The following is a 16,548-nucleotide window of genomic DNA, read 5'->3' as shown; positions in this document are numbered from 1 at the left end:
TTATACTTTATTCTTCCAAATCACGATAAATCCAAAAACTGATTTTATTTTTATTTTTTTTGGGATTCGAATAATCAAGGCTATAATATATATTATATATAAATATTATAATTCTATCTTGGACTGTAATGTATGTCTTATTAGAATCAGATTCCAATATTCGTTTCAGTGAATCTAAAATTAGTTGCAAGCAATAAGCATAGAGAACTTTACTATGGTACTAAGCAGAACTTTTTAAAGAAAAATATCGTTGAATGCCATATAATATTTTCTAAAACTGTTTAAATAAAAAAACTAGTTTTTGTTTGCAATTAAACAAATTTCAAATATTTTACAAAACTAAAGAATTATATAATATATTTTTAATTTATTAAAATCAAACCACCACAGTAGTCATATAACATAGCTAGAAATATAGATTTATAATCAATTAAGACAATTTATTTTGGAAATAATTATTTTATTATAAGTGAACAATAATAATTTCAATAAAATCAATAACAAAAATATTTATCAGGTAACTTAGTATGATTACTTTGCTCGATAAAACAAAAAGCAGGTAGCAGTATTTAACAAAAATTAACATTATCTAATTGTAAGAACAATGTAAGTATGCACAATTAATGTAAAAGTTGTGAGGAATATTAATACTGAAATAATAACAATCCAGTCTTTAATTGTAGTTTTGTTATAGTGTTATACAATAAATTGTGTAAAAAGCTGAACATATTTTAAATACAATGTACATGATGGGTATTAATCAAAATCAAAATAATTAACAAAAAAAGATGATATAATAAAAATAAACTTAAATAATGTAATTATATACTAATAGGAGTTAGATAAACAAATAAAATAGTATTTTTAACATAGTAAGACAGAACGAGATCTATGCGCATAAATAAAAATAAAATAAATGCAAAAAAAGTATCACATATCCATTCGTTTATAGTAATAATTATGATGTTAAATTATTTAGAATCACAGACTTAATATTTAGTAATTGATTTTTTTTAAATTACTTTTAAATTCAAATACCCTTAAAGTGCACTTTCATATTATTCATTAAAAGTTAATGAACAGAATATTATGTATAGGTATATTATATTTTAAATTAATTATATTTAGGACAAATGTAAATGTTGAGTTGTGGATCAAATTAAAAAAAAAAAAAAAAAAACATGTGTCATACAGGTGAGAAGCCTGTAATTCATTACATTTAATGAATATGATTAAAAACTGTAAAAAAAAATATTTTTAACATATTGTGTAGGATAGGATATTTTATAAATAACAATTAAAAAATATGCTAAATTGTTTAAATTATCATAATACATATACTTAGACTGATGCATTGGCGTTGAAAAAAAAACAAACAATATAATCAATACATATATAATAAGCGTCACCATTTCCCTTTCACTCTAGTAAAATTATTTACTATATTATAATTACTCCGTGTTTATGTTAAATAATTCAATTTTATTAGTTGTCACATATTATATTGATATACTTTAGTAGTCAGTATATAAATATTAATATTTTGTGAAAAATTTTCAGTTAGATTTATTTTTCAGGATGTTTAAAGAGAGCGTCTACATTGGTTTGTTGTTAGTTTATTAATTACAACTGATTATAGGTAAACAAAAATTGATAATATATTTTATAATTTATTTGAGATAAAAATATTTTCTGTTAAAAGTTATTAATTATGGTTAGTTAATTTACTTTAACTCACTCATTGTTTATAACCTAAATTTATTAATGAACTTACAAGTTAAAATGTATAATTGAAAATAAAAAAAAGACCATTAAAACAACTTAAACAGAGTTACTTTCTAAATTCATTAATAAAACAATGTCATAATATGCTAATCTAGAAGTGACAGAAAGAAACAACCAATCAATACATAGCAGCGTTCTCTTATAAAACTTTAAATAACTTTACTAATATTCTAATAAAGTAATGAGCTTTACTGATAATGAATATGTTAAAATATGTTATTAAGGAAATAGTTAGAGTACTTTAATCAAACTTATATACATGTTATTGAAAAATGTGAAGTCCTGTGATTTAATATTACACTATTTTTGGTAGGTATTCATAGTTATTTTTTTTCAGTGTTTTTATAATGAGAATAATGATGAAAAATCCAAAATATTTATTGGATTAAGATAGATTAATAAGCATTCCAGTTGCGTGTTGACCAAAGTATTGCAAATGTTGTACCTGTTACGTCAGCCATATCGTTACAGTGAGATAAGTACCTTTTCAATAAACTTCTGTATCCATGACCAACACTTATAATTGCATTACCTTCACAAGCAGCTGTCATACAAGTTACCTCTTGTTCATACGGCCTAAACACAGTGATAGGTCTAGCAGTACCTTGTTCAACAACTACAATGCAGCCCCATGCTGTACCTAAATACAGTTCATCACCAACTGCACAAATACTGGTGATCTGAAACAACAACGATATTATTATGGTTAGTCTTTCCTTAAACTAATATTTATGTATTACTTGACATTTTCCAGGACTTAATCGCTCTTCTATACTAATAGATTTTAAACTTTCTGAACATGGTATTAGTTTTGAACAATCCAACTTGTTCATTATCTTTCTAGTTACTACATCCCATTGATAAACAATGCAACCTGAACAGTTTTTATTTAATTGTAAAATTTATAACTCTACTATCATATTATACTATATTATTAGTTAATTGCCAACCTGGATGCACATAAGACCATACTAAATTATGACCACGAGAAGTGCTTAAAGACATTACTTGTGTGTCCAAGCCTGTGTAGTCAAAATGTTGGAGAACTTCATAATTTATTGCCACATTTTGTTTTATAGTGTACACGGATATTCGGCCTTGATTTTCTCCACACCATAGTTCACAAGTCCTAATTCAATTAAAAATTATTATGCATACGAAATAATAAACAATTATTGTATTTTATTAACATACTTATTACTATCAACAGCTATAAAATCAAATAGAATGGTAGAACTACCAAGTTCACTCATCACAAAACTTCCTTCTCCCATGGTTGGAGCTAGAGGTGACATATCACTTCTTACAAGAAATATTCTTCCATTTTCCAAACCTACTGCAACCCTATGTCTATCTTTTAATGTTACTATACGCTTCACTCCAACTTCTTGGTCTGTAATAAGTTTGTAGCTAAACATGTACTTGCTATCATTACTCCTAAAAATAATTTGTTTTTATTAATTATAATAAATTTTAGTTATTATAAATATACCTACGAGTAAGCATGAATTTGTCCTTCAGCATCTCCTAACCAAACACTGAGATCATCTACTGTACAAATGGCTGTAATTTTATGTGAAACATTTGTACTTCTGTAGTGAAACCAATTTGTGATACTAAATGCTAGTCTATCAAGTTTTCCATTAGAACAAGGTAACCATATTTCATCACCACTATTCTCGTTATCTTCATCTACAAACCACGAATATCAAACATTAATTTTACATAATTAGATATGAACCAAGAACCTATGAAATTTTTTTTAAATGTGTCATTTTTTTTTACTTTTACTTGAAATAATAGTTTTAATAAGTTATATAATATTTTAGTAGTTGGAAAAACATAATGAATTATACATACTAAGCGGTAATGGTATTCGAGTACAAGAAATTACATCAGCTGAATGACTCAATGAAACTACATCATATAAATGAGTGAATTCGGGAGCTGACACTATGGAAACAATTTGGCTAGCTGAAGGACGTTCCTTTGGACTTTGAGACCAGCATACTGCCATTAAATCAAGCAAATAACTTGGATAAGCTGTTTCCTGAGGAATAACAGAAAAATAATATAGAAAATAACAAAATAATATTTTTCACATATTATTTTTCTTACTCTATATGTCAATGCTGGTCGGTGTCCTTCTAATATACTTTCTTTTACAGATTCATGATTTTCAAATGGTTGATGCATTGTAATAAGTTCATAAACAAACATACCAAATGAAAAACAGTCAACTTTTTCAGTATATTCTTCTTCACCATTGTATTTTATTATTTCAGGAGCCATAAATCCTTCTGTACCACCAAAACCTTTGGTACCAGATGGTAGAGATAAACGACTAATTCCTGTTAAACAGTTGTTGATATCAGCTTTACGTTCAAATTAATAAATTAATCATAATTTTCATATACATATATAAGTGATTTATGTAGACATTAAAAAAAATTAAAATATACTAACCGTAATCTGCCATTTTAACATGAGTATTAACTGCATAAGGATCTTGAAGTGGCACTGGGATAGACCAAACAAGAACATTTTCACTTTTTAAATCTCTATATATAATTCGTTGCTGATGTAAATATTCTAGTGCTTTTGCAATTTGAAAAACTATTTGTTGCAGAATATGAGGGTTAAATTTTGAACCAGATCTTCGATAGTTCTTTAAAACCTGATCCAATGCTCCAATTGGCGCAAGGTCAAGAATAAGTGCAAGTGGTTTTGTACAAACACCAATTAATGGAACAATATTTGGATGTTTCAAATTTAGCATTATATTTAATTCTTGTCTAGCACTACAATACGATTTACATGTATATTGAAGTGGGTCACGGTCCCATTTTGCTTGAGCCCCCTAAACAGAAAAGTCAAAATACAATAACTTTTTTTTTAAAGTGTTTTGATATTTACTTACTTTATAAGCTATAATTGCAGACTGACTAGCATTAGGTCCAGGAGGTACAGGCTGAAGCATTTTAATAGCAATTTGTATACTATTACCAGGTTTTTTCCCTTTACATACACCTTTAAAAACAAAACCAAATGCTCCACGACCTAATAATTTGCCTCGTATAATATCTTGATCATTAATAACAAGCTCTTCGCCCAAATCTAAAAATACCTAGACAATTTAAACAATATTATATAATATATACATATAATAATGGAAACAGAAACATACAGTATCAGGAGCAACCTGTGCTAAAGATAAATCTCCATGCTTAGGACACACAACACAAAGTTTATCCACAGATGATGCAGCTAGAATACAATCTTCCACTATCCATCCATAATGTATACTACCTTCAACTTGATTATCCAATGCTAAGGGATGGCCTTCAACAGATACTTTTCTACTTGATTGTGGACTAATATCATGTCCAAAACCACTGTCTCCCCCATCAGAACCATTGTAACTTTCTTGAGATTTTCGCAAAATATTTTTATTGTCCAAATCTCTCTTTAAAAACTCTTTAGAAATATGATCTATTTTACTTGTACCATCATCATCCTTCATATCAATTGAAATATTATCAGCTTCAACACTTCCAGCTAAGCATCTTGGACATGGAACAAGTCTAGTAACTAAACATTTTCCTTCAGATGTATGGACAAATCGAGTACCTAAGGTTGGATACCAATCTTCTAGTAACACATCAATATGATCCACTACTAAAGCCAATAATTTTGCTGCTTGTACAGGAGATGGATCTAATACAATAGCTCTGAAACCAATGTCTTCTTTGTCATTATTTTTTATGGGTCTCTTTACAATTACTGTATCTAGGGGTAAGTAAGTTTCAAGAATTGAAGAAGTTTTTATTGGTACATCATACCAAGAGTTTTCTTGGAAAAGTTGAATTCTTAGATGTCTATAATTTATAGGAGAGTTACGGTGTAAAACTTCTTTCATACGGAACAATGTAATTTTATTAGCAAATTTTAATTCGATTCCAGTTTGCCATAATATCCAATCAAATTGAGTTTGAAAATCGGAACACATAAAATCATCACCATTAACCTCTGTTGGCATAAAAAATTGTCTGATCACATGGATAATAGAATCGTCTCCAAGTATGCGAGTTATTAGCCGAGACCAAAAGCCTGATGGAAAATACGACATGAGTAACAAACGGCGAACTGATACTTCTGGATCTGAACGGCTTGTTATATGTTCTCCTATATCAATTGAATCTAACATTGCTTGACTTGAAATTTTAGTTCGTAATTTATGAATTTTTGATTTTACAGGAACTTTGATAGATACTGGATGTGCTTTTTGACTACACATATCTTCTTCTGATGGTAAAAGAGATGGTATTAATAGAGATCTACTGTCCCAAGTTAGTGCTACTTCAAATTTATTGAGCAAATTAACAATATATTCTCTTGTACATGTTGATGACTTCAACACAATTTGTAGATCATCTAGTTTCATTATACCTGATCGAGCAAAAGGATTGATTTCCCTAATTGTTACCACATGTGCTAACATATCACATAACCACTGTGGATCTAAAAAATATAGATCTTTTAATGTTGCATCATCATAATGTAATAATACACCTAATAAAAATTACAAAATTGAACAATAAATAAATTTTTTAAATAAGACTTTATGACTCAAAACAAATAATATTCAACAAACCATTTTCATGTAAGAACAAAATTGCTTGGTTAAGTTCAGCCATATCTCTAAATGATTTATGGTACCTAGATAACATTTCAGCATTAACTGCAGTTTTAAATTGATCCAAATTTAAAACAGGATCTAAACCAGCTTGTCGTCTTTCAGATCCAATATGGCTTACAATGTCTTCTAATGCTAAATATGTTGCTGGAACTCTTTGTTCTAATAATAGTTCTTTGCTTCCTAAAATTAAGAAAAAAATTAAATTAACAATAATTTATAAAGAAGAATTCTAGAGCTTAAATAATTTTAATTCAATAAATTGAAGAAAAAAAAATTGAACATAGTAATAGTTTTGGTTTTAATAATTAAATGATTTGATCTAGATTCGTTAAATATTTATTAAGAGTGAGTAATATTAATATTTTAATATCCAATAAAATTATTTTATTCAAAGGTCAAAAAAACTATGTATACAATTAGATTTAAATAAAATTGAAGAGATAATAATTTACAAAACTCATATTAGTTTAGTCAATAAGTTGATGTTTTAATCAGTTATTAGCAACATAAATAATACCTAATTTCTACTTAAAAAGAAAAAAATTTTTAGTGATTGAAAAAATAAAAATATGTACATACTTGAAAATTCTTAAAATGCAATATATCTTTTTTAAGTATAAAAAACTATTTAAGGGAAATGTTTATTCATATTTATTATTTTTATATAAAATTAATCATTTTAATTTGGTTTATTTCAATTTCAATCAATCAGGTCTATACATTTAAACATAAGTTAGGTACTTGTTTGTTATCACCTCACCATATAGAGTATCGTTATTTTTCCTACAATCATCAAATTTTACTAAAAATGGGACAAAATGCTGTGGTCGATTGAAGTAATTATCTTTATTATTTTTATCTATAATAAAAAATATGTAAGACCAAACTCAATAATTTTGTCAGATTTTTGCATAGTTTACAATAATATGTAGCAAGCAGAATTTTAACATGGTACGATTAATCATATCTATATTTTTATTGATCTAGACACAGGCACACACACTCAAAACATCGAGAGGTTGTAGGGTTTTGCTAAGTGGGGAAATAAAAAGCATTGATAAACTAAAAAAATTTTCTGAAATGGTATTTAGCAGAAGTTTATAGGAAGAACAAGACACATTTGAAACCATCTTAAAAGATACATCTGAGTTCTGTCCGCTTATATCCATTATAATTATGATAAAATACACTTACATTATCCCTATATACTTACTTATGCATTTCTTATACTATTGATTATATATATTATTTATTTATTTATTATATTTTTTATTTTATTTATGGCGGGGTGATAACAAACAAGTACCATAAGTTAAATTTGATATTTTAAAATTTATATCTGTTACACATTTATATTACATATAAACATATTTACCAGGAGGTCTAAGGCTGAACACAGTATCATAAATAATATTACACAAAAGTTTAATGTTATGCTTTGTTTTACAACTGATTTCAATTGTATCCAATACTCTAGGTAAACCATATTTTTCAGCATCCACTATATTGATAAATCGATCTCTAATTAGTTGTTGTAATTGTTCTGACGAATATTCAGGGGACAAAGTGCTCATGATATCATAGTGTGTGCCAACAATTATAACTGGTGAATTTGGTGCACGAGCCTGTCAAAAAATAAAATAAGTTTTAATTTTAAAAGATAATTAATTTAAATTACTTGTATGTTGACAAGCCATTGTAAGATTTCTGCTATTCCTCGATGACTATCTGTGATTTTCCAAACCACAATATACAAGCTTCTTTTTGATAAAAAGTATTGATGTGTGGCATAGTATTCATTTTGACCACCAAAGTCCCATGTACGAAACATTACAGGACCATATTGAGAGTGGCCTCTTATTTTCTTTTCATATACCCAATCACCAATATCAACACCAACTGTTGAAATATTTGTCCCTTTATTTGTTTTTTGATTTATATTTTTATTTCCCATACGTTTTGCCCAATGCTAAAATTCAGTATTATTAGTTAAGTATTAATAAAAAAATATATTTGTCTTACATCCACAGGTTTCTTTTTATAACTTCCAGTGCCTTCTTGCCTAAGTTGGTCTAATAGTGATGTTTTACCAATTCCTTGAACACCAACAATCATTAACTTCATACGAGCATAAGGTTTGGCATCTTCAAGAACCGACTTCAAATAACCAATAACATCCATTGTTTTGTACTTATTTGAGTCAATCATGGATTTTAGTGGTTCCTGTAGGCTACAGCCTCTGGTATTTAAATTCCACAACCGCGATAACAGACCCATTTGTGGAGGTAGTTCTGTTACATCTGGGCAAGTAAAATCAATATGAAATATTAATATTTGATTTTAAAATTATAATACTTACCTTTATTTCCACTAATGTTTAATACAGACAAATTAATGAGTTCATTTATATTAGTAGGAATTTCTTTCAACTGATTATTACTTAAATCTAGCATACTCAAGTTAGGAAAAATTAGTTTTGATTTTGAATGTCCCAAAACTGTACCTCCTGTATCCTATAACAATTTACATATAATAAGACTTAATATGTCAGCAAAAAAGTAAATATAAATACCCAGTCATCCAACTCATCAGCTGAATCGTTTGAAGCAGTAGAAAATCCATCATCATCAGTTGTCAATTGTATTCTGTTCATACAGTTATCGGCTAACATTAAAGTTCTCAAATTTTCAAGCCTTAAATGGCGTCTATGTGAACATACACGATTTAAAATGTTTGCTCTTAATGACATTCTTCTACCTGTAAATAATTTTGAAATTAGTAATAATACATTCATATTTTTTTATTTCAAAATAAAATTATTTATATTATATTAAAAATTACTAGTTCGTATTTTTGAAGGTACAGTTGATTTGGGGACTTGTCCAGTTTCTAATCGATAACACAATAGATTTTCTTGATCAGGTGCAGCTTCTTCTAAATTAATTTGTGGTAAGCTAGGCCAAACACATATTTTATTGTGGCTTAAGTCTAATTGTTTGAGCGAACTGGGATATGATGTTATATAACTCATCGTCCTCAAACTGAAAAAATAATAATGAAAGTTGTAAATTTAATACAAAAATTTAGTTGTAAATTAAAAGTTGAAACACATATTACCAATTATATGACATATTTAGCCGCGTTAGGTTTACAGCTAAACATGATAATACAGGAGGTATTGAGCTAAATCTATTATGTGATAAGTTCAATGATGATAATTGTGAGCTATTAGATTTAACTTCTGATGTATCATCAACTCTGACGATTTGATCCATTATTTCAATAGTACGATTCCAAACATTGTGATGAACTAATGGAATACTTCTAAAATAATAATTTATAGTAAAAAAAATTTAATCAAAAGTGTTTATCAAACATACTCATCAATATCATTGACATCAATTTCTTTAACTTCATAAGCTATATCTAATATAGGAATTCGTCCAACAGATTTTTCTCGTAAACTTCTGGCCTCATCTTCTGATTGAGCATATGGAAGTTCTTTTATCAAATTAAATGCCATATTAAGATCTTTTAGCTTAGGAGCTCGCCACATTTGAAAAGGTATAGAATGAAGTTTATTGTTGGATAAGTCGAGTGTAGTTAATGAAGGTAATCTGAATAGTTCTTCAGGAATTTTATCAAGACGATTATCCTGTTGGTTGAAAATTTTTTAAGTAATTCATCAATATAAAAATGTATATCTTTATCATAACTTACTTGCAGGTAAAGTTCTTCTAAGACATTAGCTGTATAGATTGATTTGTATAATTTGGACATTTTTTTACTTGTAGGAGAGGTTACTTGATGAGAGTCTTTTGGATCAGGTAATTTTTCAATTTTATTTTGAGCTAAATTTAAGTACCTAAGACTTTGTAATTGAAAAATGATTGCTGGTACTTGGGTTAGTGAATTATTTGATATATCTAATCTAGTTATTGCAAACAAAACAATTTCTCTACTTCGGGGATTCATTTTCAGTTTTGGATTGATATGAAGAGCACCGTCAATCTAAAAAATAAAATTGTATTTGTTTTCTTGCATTTTTCCATCATAGAAATAAAATAATATTCTTACCAGCCACTGTGATTTTATAGATTCAAGTTTACATCTTTGACTATGCCAATTAATCATTACTGGTGTACTAGGAAATATGTTACTGTATGTTAAACTTGATAAACCACCAAATTGTGAAACAATATTATCTGTCATTGCTTTTTTATTAATTTTATGTTCAGGATCAGCAAAAGCTTTAGTTCCAAGTAACGTTGTAATTAAATGTTGATTTTTAGTTAACATGGCAGCTGCGAGAGCTTTACAGTCATCATCTCTAGCACCATATTTTAATAGCAACTCAACGATAGCTGTATCTCCTTTACTACAAGCCAAAGTCAATGGAGAAGTTCCAGGTTCTCGGATATCATCATCTTTTTGCTGTTTAAATTAAATTAATAAATATTTGAACTATTTAAAAAATTAAAAGCTTACTTTGTAATCAGCAGTTGGTTGTAAAGTTAGTAGATTAGGATCCGCACCATTTTCAAGTAATGCAATTATCACATCTTTAAATCCGTTTCGTACAGCAGCATGAAGAGCTGTTTCTGGAGCTTCTTCATTACAATACACATTTACTTCCACAGGTCTTAAGTTTCTCTCATTCAAATCAATTTCTTTTGTCATACTTCCTCTAAGCCGAGAAACTATTGACTGTATACCTTCAGAAATACGACTACGTTTTGACATGTCATTATTATCATCTTTCACAGAAATTCCATCAGTACCACAAATCTGAAATTATATATATTGAATATGTATATATATATATTATATATATATAATTATGTCATATATTTAATTTATACCTTTACAGCTTTCACTTGATATTTCAACAGTATGTCTACAATTTTTGAGTTGCCTAAGAGACAAGCCAAGTACAACACTGTTTGACCATTGACATCTTTAGCATTTATGTCAAATGGGACGTCAAATTCCCAGTTATCTTTTCTATGATTAAATTTTTTATGGAATTATTTGTCATTTAAAATATTATAATTAAAGAAATACCTTAATTTAATCAACACGTTAGGAGGATAAGGATATTTCAGCAGAAGCTCCAATACTTGAATATTTCCATTTATACATGCTGCATGGATTGGCAACCATTTTTCTACAGTAGTTTGTCGAATGAGATCAGGGAATTTCTAAAATACCATTGAATTAATTAGTTTAAAGTTAAATATTGAAGTTTATAAAATGTACCTTGAGAAGAATTTCAAAAACATCTTTTTTTCCTTTGAAAGCAACAACATAAAGAGGAGAATACCGGGTAATTGGATGTATTCTACCATCTGCTTTATGGTCAAGTAACATTTTCACCAAATCTTTTTTACCCACTTCACAAGCACTAATAATTAAAATAATTGTTATAATAATAAAAATATTAAACATTTTAAGTTAATACCAGTATAACAACGTGGTGGTACCATTAGGTGCCATATTAACAATGAATTCTTCTTTAGATCCAAGTTCTGACAAAATTGTTTTGGTAGTACTAACATCACCTCTGCAGATCGCATCTCGCAAAGCCATGTGAATTGTACTTTGAGACTCTTCCCAGGAATCTTCAATAAACACAAAATGCAAATAAAAAACTTACATATTATATGAATCGTAACAAAATAACTAACATAAAAACGTAAATTTTTAATGGATGAGACATTTATTTTGATACGACTTGTCAATTTACAAGAATTAATAATATTTTTAGAGACTGGAGCGGTAATATAAGTAAATTTTTAAACATTGTTTTATATAAACTTATTTAAAACTCACGTGTGTCTAAATAAATAATAATACAATAAAAGCTTACCATATTGACGAGTTTCGTTAATAAAATAAGCACACGCATCTATACCAGTTTCTGTTTTTAAACACTTATTAATAAATGGTCCATTCGGGATCAACCAACTAAACATTTTCCTATCATTGTAAATACGTAATATTCTAGTTTAACGACAAACGATAATAATATAGGTAATAGGGTATATATTTTATTGTAATATTTAAAACTGTGTCAAAGAAGGGAAATAGCATAATAGAAATTTCCACAGCGGCGTAAAAACGTGCCGTGACTGACACAGCGTGGACAGAGGAAACCTTGTACAACGAATTAAAGCGAAAATTCCAATGATTATTATACCTAGTATTGTGGTAAAAATGAAGTTCCTTTTACACTTATTAATATTTCAGCAGAAAAATATTCACACATTCACTCACTCACAACGAATTAGTTAGTGTATTTATGTTTATGACATTTTTTAAAACGTTAATGACACAATTTAGTGAAAAAGTAGGCGGGCAAGTTGCAAGTAGGTACTTGGGTGGAGTGTCTACAAGGAGCATCACGTAAAATCGGGTATCCGTCATTTTATAAATTCTAAATATATTTAAACTAATTAAAAAAATATATATATACAACTTTATGTTATGTATATGGAGCATTATGACTGTATAGGTGGCTTGTAAAATTTGATTTGATTAAATAAGAAAACCACGCGTTTGACATTTCCTTCACGGGCAACTAACAACCATTGTAAATCGTAATGCAATTATGGGCTTAAGGAATAATTCCGATACGGTTTTAAATTTAACTCTTGACATTGATTGAATTACATAACAATAAGAATCAAATGAGGTAGATACCTGTTAAAGTTATTGTTACTTTTAAGGCTACTAAATTGCATGCGAGTTACATAAAATTATTAAATACCTATGTTATAGGTACATCTACATAATATTTTTGTGCCTTGTGGTAATTGTATTATTTTCATTTGATTTTACAAAAAATAGGTACATAAATAGGAGTCTTTAATTCCAGTGGTATACTCGTATACAAGAAATGGTACAAATTAAAAAAAATACAATTAAAAAAATAAATTTTTAAAAATACATAATTTTGTATCTAAAATTACTACACGTCTACACCAATTGTAAATTTAATTTAAAACATTGAAATTAATTAATTTTCCGAGTTTCAAAGTATAGGTTAGTGTTTAAATAATATGAAAACAAATATTCCAAGTATATTAAATAATCTGTTATACACCTACACAATTATAATACTGATTACAATCAACACCTAAATCTATATGATAATTATATTTCTTTATTAATTTAAGGAATATTAACGAATCACTAGTTGTCAAAAAAATAAATTTTGATTTTTTTTTTTTTTTTGTAATTTAAAAATGAATAACTGTAGATATTTTCAAATTTTAATTAATATATAAACATATAATCATTTTCTAGATAAAAAAATAAGATTAAAAGTATGACGATGACTTTTTTTTTTAGCTATTTATAGTAATTTGAAATGATTGATGGTTGTTGTAGAAATATTATTCTCATAATTATTTGGTATAGCAATTAAAAACATTGAAAAAATATAATTGTTTTACAAGCTTTTTCTTTAAATATATAAAAAATTTATCAAAACCACAAACTTTAGCAGTTTTAATAATTAATATTTGACAATTTAATTCAAAGTTCATTGAAAATTGCTTTTAAAGATAATTAAAAATATCAAAGATATATACATAATATTATAGTATAATACACAACTTTTGTAAGTATCTACTATCTATTCAATTTGAATTGAAAATTGTTATAATGTTTTTAAATAATTTTCATGTTTATTGACAATCTATATTAAGTAGTACATTATAAAAATTTGATTTGAGTATGTAAAATAATTAGGTTAAAAAGTATTAGAACCATTTTATTCTCAGGTTATGGTTTATATCGGTAGGGTTTAGAGGATAATATGAGAAGATTTAAACGTAAAACGATGAAGTAGTTTTTTATGAAATTATTTACTGAATTTAAATATTTAATCAGGGGAAATCATTATGTTGAGATTATTATGGATTATTATTAATAAACAAAGTATTGGTTATGGTTTTTAAGAACCTTCAGAAAGTGAAAATATTGGCTTGAAGGATTGTACAATTTTAATAATTGAGTCTAAGATACTTCTCAAAGTTGGATTTCATAAGTTGTATCAGACATTTAAATAATAAATAATTGTTTGTTATTTTTATGAAATTTATAATATATATTAATAATAAGAACTTGAAACTTTTCACTCTAACATGTATTATTATTTTTAATCGATAACAAAAATAAAAATACTCAAAATATTTCAACCAACTTTAAGGTATTTATACCTTGAACTTATTCATACAGTATTTTGGTTATGATACATAATTAAATAAAAATAATATATGATAATATTATATTTTAGAGTATAATAATTATTATATACTATAATATGCTATGTTTTTGGAAGACTAGTTCAACATTCAATCTTTTGTATTATTAAAAAAAAAAAAAAAAAAATTAATTTAGTGTAAAACTTATTTTAGTGTAAATAAATTATTTTCAAAAACTGGTTTTAAGCCTTGTAGCTTTATAAGTCATAACATATTTAAATTACACATAGTCTACATTTGAATTAACTATTTTATCAGATTCACAAGTGGTAATTATTTTGTATTCAAGCTGAAATGATGAGAAACAAGGAGTTATTGTGTCAATAATAATATATACTTAATGTGTAATAATGTAATTAAGTAAAAGAAAATATTTTAAAATAATTCTTCTTTAAAATCAATAATTAAATTAGTACCTTAGTAAATTCTTTAATCATAGTATAAGCATCTTGTTGTTTTAGTAGTAAAGTAATTTAATGATTTATATTAGAAGAAAAATATATGAGGTAATGTTAACTATAATGAAAAGAGGTTTATGAAATTAAGGAAATAGTAATGAAATTAGGTGAACTATTATCTTTAAGAAAATGGTATCATAAGACAATAGACACAATACCTTTTAGTAAGTCATCTCTAAGATATCAGTGAAAGTTATGAGAAATATAAATGTATAAATATGAATTTATTATTAATTTCACCTTTAGCATCTTTCAGTAATTTAATGCAAGCAGTATTTTCTGCATTAAGAGCTATATCGAGTGCTGTCAATCCATTAGAGTCTTGCAATATTAAATTTGCATTGTGATTTAAAAGTGTTTGGATGTTTTTCGGACATCCAATTTGTGCACTTATATGTAATGCTGTCTGCAATAATGAAAAAATAAATTTAGTTTAAATATATATATATATTATTCTGTGATATTGACTTAACAAAAAAATGTTATGACTTTATTCATAAATTAAATCATATTTTTGGGTAACTGTACTTTAATAAGTATTATACATAATAAAATATTTATTACATACCCTGGATTCACCACGAGGACCACATGGTGTATCTACAAGAGCTAAAATTAAAAAAGTATAAAATTATTTTTTAATAAGAAACCAGCAGTGATCAAATTATGAATTATTACCACCAGCATTGAGTAATATTTCCAGACAACCAGAACCTTCATTAGAACACGCTGCATGAAGAGCAGTGCGGCCCCAAGAATCACGGCTGTTGATAAACTTTTTATGTTCATCATCTTTGAGGAGGTCAGTCAAGAAGTCTACATTGTCCCATAATGCAACCTACATAATTCAGATAATGATTAAAAAATCAAAATGGGGGTAGACACTGACAGATGGGCTTGCAAATTGTTGATGTCAGTATACCTGGTGTAAAAGTCGACCAGGAAAATCCTCGTCTTCGGCCATAATTTTGAGACTTTAGTGAAAAATATGGAAAACCTCACAGTGAACATCTCACGAATCGACATATTTTATCGAGCAGTACACCTCGGAAAAGAGGCATTTTATTATTTACATTTACATTACAGGTTCACTAGCACGCACACCTGTGCCAATAAAAAAAAAACAGTCAAACACCGTATAATACGAAATACTGTTAAATGGCAAGATACAAGAGTTCATAATATTAAAATATTATTTTATTATTTTACCTATTATTTTGGAATCATGAAAAAATTGAAATTATTTGTTATCAATACACTGTTAATCATATTATCAATAAGTCGACATAAGTGAAGTTAGATTCGATCTCATTGTAGTGATACATAGCTACAAGTT

The 16,548-nt window shown here is 27.1% G+C and overlaps 1 protein-coding gene across 3 annotated transcripts; it reads right to left on the bottom strand.

Moving 5' to 3' along the window:
• Window positions 1-1,798: 1,798 nt before the first annotated feature.
• LOC112600661 (leucine-rich repeat serine/threonine-protein kinase 1) lies at window positions 1,799-16,439 on the bottom strand. 3 transcript variants are annotated; one of them, XM_025347951.1, is made up of 31 exons: window positions 16,422-16,439; window positions 16,135-16,316; window positions 15,891-16,050; window positions 15,781-15,821; window positions 15,453-15,618; window positions 11,946-12,105; window positions 11,744-11,888; window positions 11,549-11,685; window positions 11,347-11,488; window positions 10,973-11,272; window positions 10,562-10,918; window positions 10,205-10,495; window positions 9,865-10,139; window positions 9,602-9,808; window positions 9,326-9,525; window positions 9,057-9,241; window positions 8,844-8,997; window positions 8,507-8,784; window positions 8,163-8,453; window positions 7,860-8,109; window positions 6,440-6,664; window positions 4,973-6,357; window positions 4,706-4,912; window positions 4,252-4,645; window positions 3,904-4,136; window positions 3,646-3,835; window positions 3,282-3,477; window positions 2,980-3,222; window positions 2,736-2,914; window positions 2,526-2,659; window positions 2,181-2,465 (listed from the first exon to the last, which is right to left on the bottom strand). In XM_025347951.1, the coding sequence occupies exons 2-31, from the start codon at window positions 16,174-16,176 to the stop codon at window positions 2,181-2,183; spliced, it is 7,452 nt and encodes a 2,483-aa protein (XP_025203736.1). In that variant the 5' UTR covers window positions 16,177-16,316; window positions 16,422-16,439. The 3 variants fall into 3 exon arrangements, with proteins under 3 accessions (XP_025203737.1, XP_025203738.1, XP_025203736.1); XM_025347952.1 differs by lacking the exon at window positions 16,422-16,439 and having other exon boundaries at window positions 1,799-2,465; window positions 16,135-16,415; XM_025347953.1 differs by lacking the exons at window positions 15,453-15,618; window positions 15,781-15,821; window positions 15,891-16,050; window positions 16,135-16,316; window positions 16,422-16,439 and adding an exon at window positions 12,354-12,451 and having other exon boundaries at window positions 1,799-2,465.
• Window positions 16,440-16,548: the final 109 nt, after the last annotated feature.

This window comes from Melanaphis sacchari, unplaced genomic scaffold (assembly GCF_002803265.2).
Source record: "Melanaphis sacchari strain LSU unplaced genomic scaffold, SCAv2.0 Contig65_pilon_pilon, whole genome shotgun sequence".
In the NCBI taxonomy this organism is placed as follows: Eukaryota; Metazoa; Arthropoda; class Insecta; order Hemiptera; family Aphididae; genus Melanaphis; species Melanaphis sacchari.
Note: the sequence above shows the minus strand (reverse complement) of the source record. Positions and strands in the feature narration are given on the sequence as shown.

What these genes read in the sequence shown, in the direction of transcription:
- LOC112600661 (XM_025347951.1), bottom strand. Translation starts at nt 16,176, where the DNA reads ATGGCCGAAGACGAGGATTTTCCTGGTCGACTTTTACACCAG. An exon ending in GTCCTCGTGGTGAATCCAGG is followed by an intron (nt 15,619 to 15,780) that starts GTATGTAATAAA and finishes TCATTATTGCAG; the next exon opens with ACAGCATTACATATAAGTGC. An exon ending in TCGAATACCATTACCGCTTA is followed by an intron (nt 3,478 to 3,645) that starts GTATGTATAATT and finishes CGTGGTTTGTAG; the next exon opens with ATGAAGATAACGAGAATAGT.